Source organism: Spea bombifrons, chromosome 4, assembly GCF_027358695.1.
Source record: "Spea bombifrons isolate aSpeBom1 chromosome 4, aSpeBom1.2.pri, whole genome shotgun sequence".
In the NCBI taxonomy this organism is placed as follows: Eukaryota; Metazoa; Chordata; class Amphibia; order Anura; family Pelobatidae; genus Spea; species Spea bombifrons.
Window position 1 is genome coordinate 47,490,051 of NC_071090.1, and position 20,188 is coordinate 47,510,238.

The window sequence follows — 20,188 nt, forward strand, 5'->3', positions numbered from 1 at the left end:
GTATAAGACGACGGGGTGTATAAGACGACCCCAAACTTTTCCAGTTAAAATATAGAGTTTGTGCTATACTTGCCGTATAAGACTACCCCTCTACCCAGTATACAACAACCAGCCAATCACGGCAAGCGATGTACCTTACCGGTGATTGGCTGGTTGTTGTATACAAAGCCTGCTTGGATTGGGTGGGTCACATCTCTATAACATATGCCTGTCCACACACACATGTATAGACATACACTGCCCTCATACACCCCTTCCTTTACACACATATACACGTACACCACCAGCTTACAAACACACATACACATACACATACACTGCCCTCACACACACCTATCCATACACATACACTACCCATACACAGACATATACATACATATACTGCCCTTACACACACACACATATATATATATCTACACATACTAACATATGCCTGTCCATACATACACATTTATACACTGCCCTCAGCACACACCCATATATATATATATATATATATATATATATATATATATATATATATATGTATATATATATATATATACACACACCAGCTTACAAACACACAAATACCTACACTACTCTTACACACACCTGACCATACACATACACTGACCTCACACACACATATATACACATACACTGCACTTACACCCCTTTCTCCCCATCTCTTACCTTTCTCATCTTCTATCTTCCATCCAGTTGTGGGAGCGTGAGGTCTGTCATTTCAGACCTCTGCTTTACTGCTCCCTCATCACTACGCGCCAGCAATTGATGCCGAGCACCGGGATATGACGCCATCTCAGCGCTCGGCATCAATAGCCGTCGCGTAGTGATTAGGGAGCACGGAAGCCGAGGTCTGAAGTGCCAGACCTAGAGCTCCCTAATGTTGGGCTAGTTAGAGGGAGGTAGTGATCTCCCCAACCAGCCCTGCTCATCGGGCACTCGCTGATCAGGGCTAGTTGGGGAGATCACGATCTTGCACCTACCTCGGCGCGGCCCTGAAGACCGGCCCAGGGGAGGCGGCTTCTCTGCTTGCCCCTCCCCTAGAGATACACTACGTTTTAAGGGCTTCGTGGGGAATCGTGATTCTCCAGTCCAGCTCGGTAAGTGAGTATACCCGGCGTATAAGACGACCCCCGACTTTTGAGAAGATTTTCATGGGTTAAAAAGTTGTCTTATACGCCGGAAAATACAGTAGTTAAAATGTAAGAGTTAAGATCTAAATGTGAATGGCCATAAATGTAAAATTGTTTTTTAAGCAACTTAACATGTCTATGTTATGTAACATGTCTTTTTGTTGTATGTGAAAAAGCCAAAGGGTTGAAAACATAAACCAATGCAGAACTGATTTTTTTCCCATTTACCTTGACACACTCCCATGTGTTTAGAAAAGGAGGGTTTAATTAAAAAAATATTCAAATTTATCTTCTGATAGAACACATATCATTTTTCTTTCTGTAGGTAAGTAGTGCGTGTAAAGAATCTCTTTGGTGCCTGTAACAGAATTATATTAATATCAGTTAAATTTAATTTTACGTGGTACAACATACCAAATATGAATAATTTACTTACCGTGTTGTATGTTATTTACCCTGTTCTAAATTCCCTAATACTGATATCAATAAAATAATCATATCAATAAAATAATCAAAATAAACAAATCTATTCTTTCCACAGTCTACATTTCATGGTATCTCCTCCACAGCAATAAACGATTCCTAACTCGCTTTAAAAATTCAAAGAATCTTATTCATTTTTTGCTATTTAAAGCAAATTAAACAACCTAAAAGGATCAAGGGGGTGATGTGATGGCACTTTGCATAGATTATACTATGCATTTTAGTTTTTTTATTATTTCTTCTGGTGGAGGTTTTTCTCGCTGACTCACAAATGAAGTAGGATTCTTATTGTTGATACTACCAAGTATACTAGGCATCTTATTATGCAGCGAAGGCTTATTATTGTGTGATGGTGAGAAACTAATTTAAGGCATTTTTTTTTGAACATATGGTATGACATTTATAGGATAGTTCTACATGGCTTTAGATTAATTATTGTGCCATACCATGAGTAAAACTGAATACAGATGACCGACCTTGCTCATTCTATATTATTTAGCAATTATTTTCAGAAAATCATCTGCATATAGTGAATGCTAGTGACTAACACTTCCCTTAACTATTCATTATATCACGCATAATATAGGGACACTTGCTTTGTTAACAATAAAAATGTGCCTATTGCTGGGGAACAAAAGGGAATTAAAAATTATAGAAAAACATTTACTGCTATGATGAAGTATGATGTTGCCACAGGGGTAATCCTTCTTTGAGACCCATATCCCCCTGTTGCTCATTCCTCCCCTGATGTCCATTCTTTCTACAAACTTATAATGCGTATCACTGTGTTCTATAGCCCTAGAAGTTAAAACATATTTATAGAAACTGTATTAATTATTTTTAGACATTAAATCATGTAAATAAAATGCATTATTTTTCATGTGAATGCCTAATTTCTAGACTTGTGCATTCGTCTTCGGGCGAACATGGAAACGAACACGAAGAGTGCGTTTTCGTGTTCGTTCCGAAGACACGCCGAAGAGAAGACGGCGGCGGTAAAACGTAGGCGAAGACGAAGACACACACCACGAAGATCTTCGTGATTGTCTTCGTCTTCGTCTACCATTCCCCCCCCTTCATCTTACCTTGTCTTCGCGGCATCGCGGCAGTTCCCGGAAGTGGAAATCCGCAGGTTCGCCGTCGCGGGTTACAGGGCAGTGCGAATGAGCCTATTGGTCGCCTACAGGGACCTCCTCTGGCATCAACCAATTGGTTGATGCCAGAGAAAGACCCTGCAGGTGACCAATAGGCTCACTCGCACGGTCTTTGTAGCCCCTGACAGCGAACCTATGGATTTCCGCTCCCGTTAACCCCTTCGATGCTGCGTTATCTAACGCAGCATCGAAGGGGTTAACGGGAGCGGAAATCCATAGGTTAAAGGGCCGTGCAAGCGACCAATAGGCTCACTTGCACGGCCCCTTAACCCTTTAAAAAAGTTAACCCCTAACTAATTGAACAGGGAGGGAGACCAGTGGCATCGGCAGTGCCGATGCCACTGGTCTCCCTCCCTGTTCAATTAGTTAAATGTCCGTACGAGCGACTTTATTGGTCGCTCGTACGGACATTTAACCCGACAAGGACTAACTAATTGAACAGGGAGGGAGACCAGTGACATCAGTCTCCCTCCCTGTTCAATTAGTTAAAGACCAGTGGCATCGGCAGGGTAAGTTGCAGCTGCAACTTACCCTGCCGATGCCACTGGTCTCCCTCTCTGTACAGATTTAAATGTCCGTACGAGCGACTTTATTGGTCGCTCGTACGGACATTTAACCCCGCTCGGACTAACTAATTGAACAGGGAGGGAGACCAGTGACATCGGTCTCCCTCCCTGTTCAATTAGTTAAAGACCAGTGGCATCGGCAGGGCAAGTTGCAGCTGCAACTTACCCTGCCGATGCCACTGGTCTCCCTCCCTGTACAGAGTTAAATGTCCGTACGAGCGACTTTATTGGTCGCTCGTACGGACATTTAACCCGGCACAGACTAACTAATTGAACAGGGAGGGAGACCAGTGGCATCGGTCTCCCTCCCTGTTCAATTAGTTAAAGACCAGTGGCATCGGCAGGGCAAGTTGCAGCTGCAACTTACCCTGCCGATGCCACTGGTCTCCCTCCCTGTACAGAGTTAAATGTCCGTACGAGCGACTTTATTGGTCGCTCGTACGGACATTTAACCCCGCACAGACTAACTAATTGAACAGGGAGGGAGACCAGTGGCATCGGTCTCCCTCCCTGTTCAATTAGTTAAAGACCAGTGGCATCGGCAGGGCAAGTTGCAGCATTGGGGTTTTAAAACCTCAATGCTGCAACTTACCCTGCCGATGCCACTGGTCTCCCTCCCTGTTCAGATAGTTAAATGTCCGTACGAGCGACTTTATTGGTCGCTCGTACGGACATTTAATTAATTGAACAGGGAGGGAGACCAGTGGGATGTGCCGGGTAAATTGTAGCATTGGGGTTTTAAAAGTCTGCACGAGCGACCAACAGAGTCGCTCGTGCAGACTTTTAAAATCCCAATGCTGCAACTTACCCAGCAGATCCCGCTGGTCTCCCTGTTCTATCAGTTAATAAATGATAGAACAGGGAGACCAGCGGGATCTGCCGAACAATTACGGCACCAGGAGTATAACAGTCTGTACGAGCGACCCTATTGGTCGCCAGCAGGGGGCTCGTCTGCCATCAACCAATGGCAGACGAGCCCCCTGCTGACGACCAATAGAGTTGCTCATACGGACATTTAAACTCCTGGCGCCAGAGCAGCTTTAACTCCGTTTTAACCCCTTAACCGGGGAAAACGAAGAAAACCCGAGCACGAAGAATGTCCGCGAATATTCGCCCGAAGAGAAGACAGGACCAGGCGAATATTCGCGGAATACGAAGTTTTTTTTTTTGCCGAAGACGAGCACGAAGACGAACACGAAGAGCCCCCTGGTGCCCAAGTCTACTAATTTCCCTATATAAATTACCAGTAGGCCACAAAATAAATATACATAGTAATAAGTTATTTTATACCGTAATAGTATTAGAATGACATTATGTTGGTTCAAGAAACAGACAAAGCTAAAGTGTGTAGCCAAGCCATTTTAGGGAAATCAGGAAAAAGACTACAAGTATATTCCATATGTTTAGTAAAGATACAATTATTCTTTTTTTGTTTGCTTTGTTTTTTAGGTTCCTTGGTGTCACACAATTTTCTCCTATTCATGCCAGAAAAGCCTTCCCCTGTTTTGATGAGCCAATCTATAAAGCCACATTCAAAATCAGCATTAAGCATCAGACTTCCTATCTTTCCTTGTCGAATATGCCAGTGGAGACATCTGTTTTTGAAGAGGGTGGATGGGTTACTGATCATTTTTCACAGACTCCTTTAATGTCAACCTATTACCTTGCCTGGGCAGTATGCAATTTCACCTATCGAGAAGCTATCACAAGGAACGGTGTTGTAGTAAGTACATTTTGCCTACTTTACCTTGTCAGTTGGTACCATTTTTCTTTATTTTGGCAGATAATAAAATTGACTGGTTTGTATATTATATAAAGACATTGCAATGAAGCATACAAAGTAGAATCCTCTTTGTTTTTCATACGAGACATGGTCATGTACCGTCTGTATCATAGAGCACAACTTTGGTAAATAAAATAAACTATTCTTCTAGATACTGTCCTTAAAATATCAACAGAGTGTCTACTTACATAACAGTTCTTGATAAAGCCCTGGCCCTTGACAAATCTTCAAATGCCACCTAAAACATAAGTGCCTACCTTGGCCATCTAAAATGTTGGACGGCATGATCAGTGATATAGAACCATCCAGTCTGTTTTGCACAATTTTATTTGGGGAAATCCTTAATTTATTTCAGGACTACATGCTTCAAGGACTCTAGTCTACAAAGTACTGTTAGAGAGAGAACTGTACATACTTTTTACATTTCTGTTCATTTTTCTAAAGAAATAACACATGGCTATGCTGTGGATTCCACTGAAAAGATAAAAATATGAAAATCTGAAAGTATATGTAATTCGGAAGAGTTTAAAATGTCAACATCTTGACATGTATAATGTTTTATGTCACAATTCTAAGATAGTAGCTGAGAGGTTAGTAAAAGAGAAATCAATAGTGAAAATCACTGATTATCCCCAGAGATTCATTTTATCACTGAGTGAAACACATGGTATTCTGGTAACGGAGAAAAAAACCCGAGGATTTTACAGCTAGAGCTTGTTTTGTCTCAGAGCATCAGATTACTGTCTGTCAGCCTTCAATAGACAAGACAATTCTGTCTATCAAAACCAGATTAATGGATTTTACTCATGTCAGGTATGAGTCAGGTTATATATATATATATATATATCTATATATATATATATAGATATATATATATATATTTTTTTTTCTTTTGTTTGTTTGTTTTGTTTGTTTGTTTTCCCTTAACTGGCTTAGTAATTAGTTTGAATGGGGTTCCACAGCTTTTATATCCTCCATATCTTCTGGAATAACATATAATGCAAAGGAAGGTGTTTTGTATAAAATACAAGTAATATGTTATACTATTTTACAACGTTTCAGGTTTAGTAATAGAGGGCATGCATAGCTCCTCAAGCATTGTGGTGTATATATACTTAATAATAATCTCAGGGAAACATTATATATAAGTGCAGTTTTAATACACTTTTTGTGCTTGTAGCAGAATAGGGAAGAATTGTTCCCATGTCACTGAAGAATGGCAGGTTTGGAATGTAGACGGTGAATAATCTGTGGTGTTTGCCTAAACATCTAATTCATAAAAGAGACTTTTAAATTCTGCCATGCACTGAGGCAGTTCTGTTCAATTTGGGAGACTACTATTTGAGTGTTGGGCTACTAAATGTAAACTATATCATGGAGCATAACATTATTCTGTGTGCAGTGACAGACAGCATCCCTCTCCCTTCGGTTGACCAAAGAAAACAGAAAGGATAGGGGGAATGTTGGCTTGTCCAAAAAAGTATTACACATATATTTTAGCATTAAACATATACTTTTTAATGTAATAAGTATTTTATTTATCATTATGACAGTTCTCTTTACTAAATGACACTAAATGTCTACCAAATGACACACTATTGAGGGGTAGTTTCTGGGAGCTGGTGGCTTATGACTGAACAAGATTGGGACTGTTTCACAAGAAAACAGTCGTTTGGCTGGTATATGAAACGTGTGCCAACCAGAGGCTCAGCAGTCAACCAGCCAACAAGAAGTTGAGCTGTTACCTACCTACCAGCCAACTAGAGGATGAGATGCTATCTGCCAACCAACCAGAGACTGAGCTGTCATCCAGGGGGGTGAGCTACCAAATGCCAAGCCAACAATAGGCAGTACACTCATTCTCCATTATACCCGCTGCTGAAGGAAAAGTTTATTCATTCATGCACCCTGGGCAGCTCCAGAGCCAGATTTTATTTTTCTATCCACTACCACAAAAGTGCTTTTGTTTTTTTTACAGAGAGGACAATGCTTTTATGAGTATCATGGGGTCTTAACATTGTTAATTAGAAAGTAATTGTCACGGAAGTCTCCATGCCCTGGGCTCCTGGAGGTGCCTGGGGCCAGCCTCCTCTCTATAGACTACTGGCCCTGGCCTAGGAAGGGGTTCTGTTTCTGGGGAGTACAAATGGCCTGCTGGGACTACTACCCCCCCCCCCCCGATACAGAGTGCCACATTTCCCCAGTGACTAGAGACTCTAAAGACTGCGGAGGTCCAATACAAAGTTGGGTTACCCTTGTTTTGAAAAGGGTTTTAAGGGACTTGATTTTTGAAAACCTTGTCCTGTGAGACCTTTGATTGCTTATTTGTTGATGTCTCCTGGAACTTTTACTGTTGCTCCTTTTGTCTATGGGGAAGGTTTGGTATTAATATGTTTGCATGTTCCATAATAAAGATGGTAGTTCCTGTTTGACCCACAAGCATCCAGTCTCGACTAATGTTCTTTGGGGTAGCTATATCAACTTGAGCGGCTGACATCTTGGTATCAACCAGAAACCAGCGAAAGGCTCAGTGGTCGGCGAGGGAAGGCCGGCTTAAGCGGTTAATCCAGCCGGGATACTGACACCTTCTAATCTTTTTAGGCAGCTGCATATTTACCATTTATATATGTCCTACCTTTGTTATCCTTGCCCACTTTATCATACTGTCTATGGGAAACAATAGAATTACCCAGTCTTAATCATCCAGTCTGACCCTGTGGCCAATTTAAGTCTATGGTGGAACAGACTTCATTAGCATTGCCATAAAGTGAGGTGTTTGAGAAGAGAAAGTCACCCAGAATATCTGACAACAATGTTGGCCTCCAGGTCGTCGGATAAAGGGGGTTTATTGAAACAAAATGAGATAAATACAGTACAAAAATAGATGAAACAGGTTTTTGTCAATGCTAATCTGCATTACTGTATACATCTATTTTACCACAAGGGGGGTAATATTAAATTGAGAACAATAAAACACCACAACATCACTGTAGAACATATGCACAATATATAGATTTGTACTGGCAGCAACTTTCTTCTCCTTCTGTACCAGTATTTATTATTAAATATGAGATTTACTTAAAATTCTTGCAATATAACTATGAAATATTGTTCTCTATAAATCACATTGTAGATGCTTAACCTTTTCAGCAGTGCATATTAGTTCACAGGAGAATTGTGAAGTATAAGGCTGTATAAGGCTGTATAAGGCTTACATGTGTTCACACAGCAGCAAGATGAAGGGAGTATTAAAATTCAAACATTTAAATGTTTAGCACTTACCTTTATAAGCACAAACTTAGTGTCCATCAGCCTTTGTATTGTCCACATCAGCCCTTGTATTGTCTTCATCAGTCTCTGCCATGCCCCCCCTTCAGCCTCTGTCATGTCCCGCTCAGCCCATGTATTGTCCCAATCAGCCCCTGCAATGTTCCAAACCAGCCCATGCCATGCCCCCCCTCACAATCCCCACAGCCCCTGCCATACCAGAACAGTGCTTCAAAATACGTGACTGTCCTGTGCGATCCAGGACACGTGGTCGGCGTATTCTCCCCTCTGTCAGTCTCTTCACTGATTGCAAGTACACTTAAGGGCTCAATTCAAAATCTGTATACTCAATTTCAAACCATGTTCATAGTGATTCCTCTACTTACTTCTCCTCACTTATCTTTAAATGCACTTCTACATTGTCTTTGTCTGTCCTCTGCTCTGATTTCTACTTCTCATGTACACTTACAAGAGTTCTTAAGGGCATCCCTCATCCTTTGAAATGCCCTTATTTAGCTTATCTAGCACTTCACTTGCCTTCAGTCCATCAAAAATCCCTCAAGACCCACTTCTTTAGGGATGCCTATGAACTGACAAGTTAACTCTCTCCTTCTCACCTACCTCTAGCTCACCATTCTGTGTCTCTCTCTCTCCTGCAGTAGTACATATGCCCAGCAATATTATTTACTCAGCTATTGTTAACAACACATAGGTGGCTGGCCCATTGCTAAAAGTGTCACTTTTTCCTCTTATCTTATATACCCTGCATGGAATAGCCTTCCAGCAGAAGTGGTATGTGTAATACAGTGAAGGCGTGAAGACTACATGGGCCGAAAGGTTCTTATTTGCCCTCACCTTTTATGTTACTATGTATTAATCTATTTTGTTTATTATTCTAATTTTGTTTTAACAAAAATAAAAATACATTTGAAAGAATTTGATTATTTTTGGGTCACATTATTATTAGATTACATTCTCTGTATCTGTCTTTAGTTCTTTGGATCCAGGAAGAGGCCAAACAAGAGACATATGTTTCACACACATCAACAGTGCCTGCTCTGTTATAGAACTATTAATGACCTGTAAAAAAATTCCCCACCTATGCAATATATCACTGCATGTACATTGTACACAATAAATGATTTATTAATTGTGCAATAGGAAATGAGAAGATTAATAGCATTGGTTTATTGTTTGTGAAATCACTGTGAAATGTCATATCTAAATGTGTGTCTGCAAAAATAACATGCCTAGACGAATCTCATGCAAGAGGATTGGTCAGTGATTTAGAATATGTTTTTCGTTTAATCGAAATCTAACAAACAAGGCTCTGAACAGTGCAACGCCATTAATCTGATTTTTTTTTTAACATTATCCCTCAACAAAGCTAAATCACTTGCTTTCTATACATTTCAAAGTAACGTTTCAAAGTAAAGTTTAAAAAATGACATATTTTTTCTTACATATTGCAAGGTCTGAACAATCAGTATTTGTATCTACATCTACATTTTATGTGTTTCACAAATGTAATTTAAATGATACAGGCAATGGTCTATATTCACATATGCAATAGAATCAAGCATTAAATACAAACCAGGTCATCAATAAACTTTCCTAAGCAGTTTTGTACTTTTTTCCAGTTTGCTGTAAATACATGGTTGATAACTTAACAGACTTTAGTTCAATAGTTAGGAAACAGCACGTAAGAAATTATAAATCCATGACTTAACTGTCAATAGTCTGCTTGTGGATGAGATAAACTGATTATATTCTCCTTTAAAAAGATAATACCTTTTCGACTTGTGCAAATGAACCAAAAATGATTTGGATTAATTTTTAGTTTTGGTCCATTTGTTTTCAGACAATTAATGTTTCCTGCCCTGTTCACACAAAATTGGGATTTATACTTATATTCGGAAATTAAATTTGTTGTCACTCGCCCTTTCACCTTCTCATGCTTTCTCACACTCTTGCTCACAGTTTCTCACACTCTCTTACAAACGTATTCACGTGCATACACACTCACATTTACCTTCTCTCATGTCTCTCTACCTTCTTCCTGTCTCCTTGCCCAACAGCTCTGCTTCTTTTCTTGTCTCTTTCTACATCCTCTTCTCCTTGTGTCTTCTTTTTCCGTCTGCTTCTCAGTGAACAAGGCCTCCTGGGGCACTTCCACAAAAAGGCAGAGCCACAGGGACAGCCTCTCTCTGTACTTCCAATTGGAGGACAGGGTGTGCCTGGAGGCTTTACCCTTTTGCGGAAGTGCCGTGAACGCAAAATGACGGTGCTTGCAATGACATCCTCTGGTTTATTGCCGTCAGTCGGTTCTTTCGGTGATGTCATCTTCCATGATGGAGGAGTAGGGAAGATGTTTGCGGGCGAAAAAAGAAGATACCAGATAAAGAATTGAAGATAGAATGGAGAAGAGAAGGGAGAAGAAAGATGATGAAGAAGGGGAAGCATAAGTAGTCGGTGGAAGTGGTCGGCAGAGAAGGTAGGGAAATATTTAGGAATCATGAGAGAGAGAGTATGAACTAGAATGCGAGTGCGAGAGAATGTGAGGGAATGTGTACCTCAAATTTCAGACAAAAATGCTGAGTTTTTTGCTTTGTTTTTGCTTGATTCGTGGGAGGTCTGACCCTATTTTTGGGCCTTTGTATGAATCGTCAGTCCTAATGACCAATGTTGTTTAGATACTGCCCAATTGTCTTATTTCTTATCAGTTCAGTCTTTGTTCACATTTTGAATTCTATGTCTTTTTTGGCCATTCTCAATACTCTGGATAAAAGTCAATGTTACATTTTATCCTGTGTTAAGCCTTTGACAAACATAGGTTATTCCACACTGCTGCACTTTGATCTAAATGAATAAGCATGTAAGCAGTACGCAGTGTATATTGTCATTCATTGGAGAATATATTTAACTTTTCTAGTTATATGTGTTATATTCTGCTTTACTGAAATCTAATTTACATATCATAGATCATCATAAATGGCTTTTAAGACAGTGAGCATGTCAAGACCTTGTTGCAAAATATGCATTGAAAACTTACAATCTATTGATTCCAAGTCTATTGCACTAGAAAAAAACTGAGTATGTAATAGAATGCTCAGTGTTTTAGAAAATATCAGTAGTCAGGAATTGTGGTAAATATTTCCCAAGTGACTTAATATTGTTGACATGCATAAGCGGACAATTTCTTTTATGCTGTTTTAAGATTATGTATAAAACTCAGGAGAAATGTAATTCTTGTGGATACTATATTTTAGAAAATGTACAATCACTTGATTATCAATAACATATGATAAGAATTTGATACCATTTATTTAATACAACAGCTATTGTATTTCTTTTTCCTCTAGTTAATTAAATTGGTTTGTGATCCATTGACTGTGATATGAAGTACTGTAAAAACATTTTAGGCAGATGTGAAAAATTGTAAGAAACAAAATGCAAAGTGAGTAAACAATACTAAAATCAAAATCAAATCAATATTTGGTGTGACCACCCTTTGCTTTCAAAACAGCAACAATTCTTCTAGGTACACTTGGACATAATGTTTTACTCGGGAGGTAACTAACTATCCTGGAGAACTAACCACAGTTCTTCTGTGGATTTAGGCAGCCTCAGTTACTTCTCTCTCTTCATGTAATCCCAGACAGATTGGATGATGTTGAGATCTGTGGGGGCCATGCCATCACTTCCAGAACTCCTTAATCTTCTTTACACTGAAGATATTGTGCTTAATTACTTGCTGTATGCTCAGGGTTGTTGGCATGATGCAGAATAAATTTGTGGGCCAATCATAGAAACATAGAACATAGAAACATAGACTGATGACACATCCAGTGTGCCCAACCTGGCCTTATCTTATATCTATCTCAGCCTTCTGCTAAACATTGCCCGCTTCTTTTGAAAGAGTTTGGACAGAACATATGGAAACCTGTCTGTCTTAAATGTCTAACTGGTAGAGACCTTGCTGATGCAGTGTAACTACCTAGTGTCTTGTTGCTGTGCTCAGTCTTGCCGTGGTGTATGACTTTTGACTTGAACCTTTCTTCAACAATCTTATCTTGTTAGTGAGTTTGGCTGTTTCTCACCCAGTTTTATTCCTCTTACACAGCTGTTTCTGTTTCAGTTCTACCATGTTAGTCATAAAAAGAGAGAAAGCTAATTTTGGTAAAAAAACAATACCTTTATGGACTAAAGTTTAATGGATTGCAAGCTTTCAAGACTTTCTAGGTCTCTTCTTCAGGCATATTATTATAATATGCCTAAAGAAGAGACCTAGGTCTAGAGCAGTAAAATATGGTATTGTTATTATCCTCATTATTATTCTTATTATATAAAAAGGTAAAAAATGTGGAGAATTATATTTCCCTCTTTTTAACAAGGTTCCTTATCAACTCACTGAAGTGTGTATATTTTGAAAGACTTATTTTGACCATAGTGTCCAATCTATTTTTAATCTACACATCAGCTGAAATAGTTGTTCAAATTATGTACATCACTTTTGTTTTCCCGTTGCTTCAAAAAAGATACACTAAGTTTTTCTTCTGGTCACTTGTAAGTATTTGAGAATTTTTAACATATTCACTTTGAAAGTTTTGCTGTAGAAATACTAACAGTAATACCTTGAAATAGACTTCAAAGTGTGCCCTTTAGAAACCTATAATAATTTTTGGTCGCCGTCTAGTTTTTTTTTTCTTTTGCTCTACAGGTGAAACCTTTTAAGAACTTTTAACTTCTGCTAAAATATGGCCAGAATTTACTTGGTTTTCATGCAGTTCATGTTTGCTACTATTACGTTTGCCTATGTTTTTTATTTCCCTGTAAATTTATTGTATTCAGTATTCATAGTATGGTTCCAATGACATAGGTTTTAAAATATTTTCAAGGGAAATTGATTACTAAAACATACAATAATGTAAATCCCATAGCGGGAGATTAAGATTGCTGTCTACTGTGGCATAAAAATAAATTTGAATGCATACATATATAAACTGTATTGGTCCAAGAGTGAATAGAGCCTTTAGTAGAAGGTAATACCTTTTAATGGGACAACATCAAAAAAGACAACTTGTAGAAATGTCTATACTATGATTTAGCATGGGGTAAATAAAAGAGTTTCACATAATTATACTGACACCATTTTCAATACTGATTTGTTTCCTAATGTTATTGTTTCGGCATTACTGGGACACTCTAGCCATCATATACACTTTAATGCATGTGATAGCTGTGTGGTCCTTTTAAATTTTCATGTGGCCCTTTATGTAAATGCATTGGGGGCTTCTTTAGAATCCTCATATGCATTCACCTATTTTCCCCATCCCCAGCTAAATGCTATGCAGGAGATGTGTTCGGCTGTGTTAAGACCCTCGTGTGTATTTGTGGAACATGCTACTATTGATTTCAAAGGAAGAACTTTCTTGCCACTGATTGCCTGCTTCAAGCAATAGTCAATAGTCGGACAATGGAGGAGGAGGAGGGCAACTACTGCAGTAGGGCTGCATCTTCTGTCATTTTGAGAAAGACCATCAGAATGACAACCTTGATAATATTTACCCCTTTATTAATTATTTTCAGATCAAATTTCAGATCATTTTATACCCTCCAAAAATTGTGTGGGAAAAAAAGTCTCTGAAAATTTTTTTTGTGTGCATGTTCCAATTTAGACTTTAAACCTATGCATGTGGGGCTCTGCTGTGCCTGTTCAAATTTAAACCATGCAGTCCCCCATAACAATGCAAAGGGCATGCGTGAAGGGCTTTGTTAAACTCAGGGAATATGCAGAATACAAATTGCGAGATTGTTTGTTCATGCATATATTTATACCTGTGAACTTGTGGGCTACCTGGACACTACCCTTTTTTTGGACAAGTGTTGACCTGGAAAACTGGAGAAGTTGCGCTTCTACCTGAGTTCTCCGGGCCAAACCTAGCCAGTTCCCAGGTATACACAAATCCAGTCAGAGGAAATACTGGTGAAACTGCAGTTGCAAAAGCGATGCATAGACATGTCCATATACCCCTAGGCATCATAGGTTGTTTAGTTTTTAAAAAGTTAAATTGAAATATGTAACCACCATAATGCCTCAGATAAGACATGGGCCCATTAAATACATTGGTAAAAAACAGACATACAGTTGTTCTAAGTTAGACCCCACAACATCCCAACAACTTGGCAGATCTAAATATGTGAGACTTGGCTGTATCAGTGAAATGTTTTTGAATGAACGTTATCATTTTGTACTGTATTTGCATATATTCTGCTGAAGAAATCAATTGTAATACATTTTGTGCCCACTTCTTTCATACTAAATTATGAGATATATAAATGAGAATGGGTTTGGAACCATTGCTGTCTTGAAAAAAAACAATATATGGTTTCTGTGCAAGAAATAAATGAGAGAGGAAAATTTGAGTTAAACAAAGACATAACAAAAGCGCTGAAAGGCCTTTATTCCTCAAGAGTAAAATAAATGCCTGCATCCTTAAGGGGTTAATATTGTTTTATCAGTTTGTACCACATAATATGTCTGTTTTTTGATTGAACTGTGTGAAATGTTTTATCTGTCCTCGTATGTGCTGCATGGCATAAGAATGTGATGATATCTATATACTCTTTTGGTAGTGCATATAAAATGATTTATCATGTATGTGCAAGAAAATATTTTCTATATTTTATATTCTCATGGTATAAAAATTTGAATTTTTCTCTGTGAAAAAAAGCCCCCATTTCCTTGACGCAAAGTTCATTATTCGTAAACAAATTATGTTTATTTGGTAAGGCTTGTTAATACCTACTCAACTAATATTACAAGCAGAGCATGGTGGAGGGGATTAGAGGAGAGAGAGGGGGGCACAGAGTGGTCGCTGATAACCTTTTCACAAACAAGCAGCTCGATCTTAAAAACGTTTTCTGCTACCGATTGGCATCCCTCTCTCTCCTCCGCTCCCTGCTGCCAGTCGGCTCCTCGGAGCCCTGACTGCGGTGGTTGGAGCCCAAGGCTTCTGTCTCACTGCTCCGTTGCAGTGCAGGCACTTGATTCTGAGGCTGGAATATGACATCATATCCCAGCGCTTTGCAGTGAAGTCTTGCGCACTGCAACTGATTAGTGAGACAAAACTCTCACACCACAGGACTTCAGCAAGGTAAGCGATTCAGAAATAGGGTGGTAGATAGTGAGAAAGGGTAGAGATAAATAAAGAGAAAAGGAAGGTGTTGTAAGAAAATTCAGAGATAAACAGAAAACTATGGGGGAGAGATAATAAAGAGAAGAAATAAAGGTGGCAAGTCCCATGTGTGCAATCTGAGTGCTGAGGCAAATTCTGCGCATGCAACCTGGGTTCTGGGCATGTCCTTTGGATGCAACTTGGGTGCTGAGCAACTCCCATGTGTGCAATCTGGGTGCAGGGCAAGTCATATGTGTCTATGGAATCTACGTGCTGAGCTAGTGCTGTTGGACAATCTGGGTGCAAGGGCTGGCGTTTGGGGTGTGTGTGTGTGGGTCAATGAATACTAATGTGCATTTTTCACTTTATTAGGCTAGGTTTCCACTTGGGTTTTTGTCCTGCGTTTTTTTTCTTGATGAAAAACGCCAGGAAAAACGCCAAGAAAACTGCCACTGCATTTACCTGCGTTTTGGCGTTTTTTCTGGAGTTTTTTCTGGCGTTTTAGCCTTTCTGTGGAAATTGCTTTTTTTGACCTTAGGCAGTTTTTCCAGCCTTTACAAGTTAGAAGTTTCACCCAGCTAAAAGGGATTAGGATAAATGGCAAGTATCTGCCCCCTCCTGATGTCCTTTACTTGGTAGAGTTCTACTTAAACGCCCCAGCGGACCCTTTTGTCTCTTTTCTGTGGTTTGTAAGGCATGCTTTATTCCGAATGTCTGCTCCTCTAGGAAGATTGGCCCCAAATGATGGTGCAAATTGTTTGCTGTTGCTTTTGGCACGCAGGATCCAGTCGGGTATGTTTGTTTGTAATGGCACGTTTGTTTTAAATGGTGTAGAATTCAATATGAACTTTGTTTGGTGTGAAACTGTTTGTTTCCAGCCTATTTCTCGTAGGACACACAGATACTGGGTCCATCCTCTGCATTGTAACTGTGGAAAAAACGCCAAGGCAATAAACCCACATGGCTTTTTCATGGCGTTTTTTTCTCTCCCATAGACTTCTATTGGAGAAAAACGCCAAGATTTCCTTGCAAAAAACGCCAGAGTGTCAACATGCTGCGATTTTGAAAAACTGCCACAGAGCCCAAAAAAGCAAAAAAACGCCAAAGAGGACTGAAAAAACGCCAAACAGAAAAACGCCAAGTGGATATGGCATTGTGCGATTTCCTATTGAAGAACAGCTAACATCTGGCTGCAGCGTTTTTTCACAAAAAAAAACGCCATGTGGCTGAATTGGCGTTTTTATGGGCGTTTTTAGCAAAAAAAAACCAAGTGGAAACCTAGCCTTACACTTTTTTTATTCTAACTTAATGTAATAATAACATAAGTTCAATACTGACACTAATCTTTATAAAATGATTTCCTTAACATGCTCTTACTATGTAGCTAACATAGTAACAGTTAAAAAATAACAAGCAATTCTTACATGTTGTGTGTTACTAAAAAATCTAACAATGCATAAAATCACATAATAAATATGCAGCTTTTCGTGGGCTAGAAATTGTGTAAACATTTTGTTTTCCATTTGCTAGAGGCATGGAACTCCTAATGTGTTTGTGACTTATGATGCAGGAAGAGAGCTCTGAAAATCCTACTAATTAAAAGCTGAAGCAGAATCAATTTATATCTTGAAGTTGAACAATTACATTTTTATCTGTGGTGAACACTTGGAGTCTGATATATTTTTTGTGCTTATTTCTGTTCCATGTACAATTACAGACTATACTGTTAATTGTTAGTTCGTTGAGGGAATATAAGCGTGCATGAAATAGGCATAAGACAAGTCCACGACTACAAAAGGCAAGTATGGCTAGAGGACTTAGGCTGTAAGTCTTCCAGGGTAGGGCCCTCTAATGTATCCATAATGTCTGAATACTGTACTTATTATACAGTTGCAATTACAATTGCAATTCTGTACTTCTCCTCTATTATACCATAAAGTGTAAAGCACTAAGTACATTTACATAACTACATAACACATAAAAGTACAGTTACATTAGCAATAAATAAACATGGGGAAAAATTATTACAATGAAAAAAAAAACGTTTAAATACATAATACATAATAAGAAATAAACGGACTAGATGGGTCAAATAACTCTTGTCAGATGGCAAAAAATGTGTTTAGGTCTTTAGAGCAGTGTGAAACTGGGGTTAATTTAAACCAACTTGTTAGTTGTAATGACATGCTCCCTGCAATTGCATGCACTCTGCATGCTCGATGACCAGCCAAGGCCAGTATTTTAGTGGCATCACAGTTGGTAGTATAAACAGATTAATCATATTAACTCCAAACTATGCAGTTTATAGCGTATGACAGTAGGAAAACATAAGTGCCCCACATTTTTATACCTTATTTAACAGCTTTATCATTTATGTATGTTCTAGTATTCTTGAATTCCAAATATCAGCTTCCCTTACTATAAAGTACATTCATGTTATTTCACCTTCCGCTTTCCGACTTTAAATGTTGCAATTTTGTTCTAGTACACCTCTTATTTTAATGAAAAATTAGTTTCCCGTCTGTACAATTCATGATGGCTGTCATATCTTCACTATTTGTGTTTCCCCTATTTGTTTTTATTTTTACTAAGGAAATGAAGTCTTTCCTGGTACATATACCATTTTATTGGTTCTTCTTTCTTTTTAATGTCCTTTTGGCGTTTCATAGTTATGGTTCATAGTTCACTATTTCAAGCAAAAAATGTGACTTAGTTAATGGAACTGAAGAGGTGGATATTAACTGTGAACTTTTTTTTAACATTTTGTTCCTTAACTACACATTGTATTGTTTATGTTTGTGTTCTTTATATTGCACTAAGCATTTTTTGAAAATGTAACATTTTACTACTACAGGTTTAATTATTAATGTGTGCAAATTCATGAGAATCCAATAACCATTCTAACAGAGTGCCATACAGAAACTGCCTTAACCCAGAGCTATATGAACCAATAAATAATAATGCCGTTAGAGAATGTTCCTTAAGGTTCAAGAGACTTTCCATCTGTGAGAGTGCATTTAAAAATCTTTGTTGGGTTGCTTGTTTTATTTAGGTCATATCCAAATGTTTAAAGCATGGAATGGCTTGTCCTGTTTTCCCCTTCTATAAACACAAACAACAAGCCTTGCGTTATGGCTAAATGACCTTTCATGCTATATATATATAGCCACTGCTCATAGTCTAAGCATTACATATCTGGGTTGTTAAAAAAGGCACAAGGGCTTTTCAGTGTAATTAAACTTGGATAATACACTAGAAACTGAAATATTAAACATTTTACTAGATGTACTTGTAAAGGGTCTTGTTCCAGCCAGCATATTTGAATCGCTCTTCTACTGACTGGGAGAAGGTGATTGCGTTAATATCACGTCCACTATGAATCCACCTCATGTTTGTGCTTATAAGGTGGGAGTAAGGCTAGACTGGGGGTGGCTAAGCACCAGTAGAACTTAAAGACCAGCATCTGCTAAGAATGACATCTGATGAATGCATACTGCAAACCCCTATATGCCTCTGGTGTGCCATGTGTTGAATCTCTTTTGATAATCTTCTTTATGATGGTATATATTCTTAAACCCTGTGTTTTTAGGCGCTAAAATCCCATTTTCCAGAGTTGACTGGAATTATTAGTTATGTTAAACTAAAAACCTGCAGATATTAAACCTAGCAACAGTTGTCTGGAAACCGGACTGATTATTGCTGCACAAAATAGTGTTCCCAAATCCAAAATGTCCCCCACATTTTTGGCCGAATTGAATGAGCGGGGAATGAAATTCATTGCCAGAAAATGAATGGGCCAAAAACGAAGCGAAAAATTCAGCCAAATAATTTTTGGACCATTTGTACATGTCTAGTGTATATGAATATGTTATTAAATATTTTATACACATTAAAACATTTTCACATTCAATTAAATATATAAAACATACAGTACTGTGCAAATGTTTTTGGTAGGTGTGAAAAAATTCTTAGAAAAATAGACATGTTAATTTTATATGAAAATGCAAAGTGAGTGAACAGAAGAAAAATATAAATTAAATCAATATTTGGTGTGACCACCCTTTGCCTGCAAAACAGCATCCAAGTGGAAGGATAGCCAGCAAAACTTAACATATGATAACATAAAAAAATGTTTAGTGCACTCATCATTTGCTTATGTCAAAAATGCAGTGAATTAATATTTTGGATTAATGAAGAGTGACATTACATACGGTTAACACCAAATGTTACCTATAAAAACGAATGGAACTCCTCATACAGAAGAGTCAATGCTCTCCTTTTTGTTGCCCCCTCTAAACTTAGCTTGTTTTATGGATTTTGCTTGTTTACCTATGACCCTGACCTTGAACATGTTTCCAAGCATGTTTCTCTACCATTGATATCTTGCAGCGCAATATTCACTTATCCAAGGATCAAGCCTTGAGGAACATTCATAGGATATTGAGTCAATGTCTGTACATGGCACATAGCAATTAACTGTGACGCGTGCGCTGACAATAATTGCTACTGACAGTCTTATATAAGAGGCTGTTTTTAACTGAACACCATTAATTTACTCTCCTCAATAGTATATCTAGAGTGTTTTTTTCAGTTTTTCATGCACATTTAGTGTATGGAT

At 38.4% G+C, this 20,188-nt stretch overlaps 1 protein-coding gene across 1 annotated transcript in view; it reads left to right on the top strand.

Annotated features, from left to right (window-relative positions):
• Positions 1–20,188, top strand: part of TRHDE (thyrotropin releasing hormone degrading enzyme) — a 330,613-nt gene that overhangs the window by 32,187 nt on the left and 278,238 nt on the right. Inside the window, exon 2 of the mRNA XM_053465546.1 lies at positions 4,792–5,065. Within this exon, the coding sequence (XP_053321521.1) occupies positions 4,792–5,065 (274 nt within the window). The remainder of the gene's footprint in view (positions 1–4,791; positions 5,066–20,188) is intronic.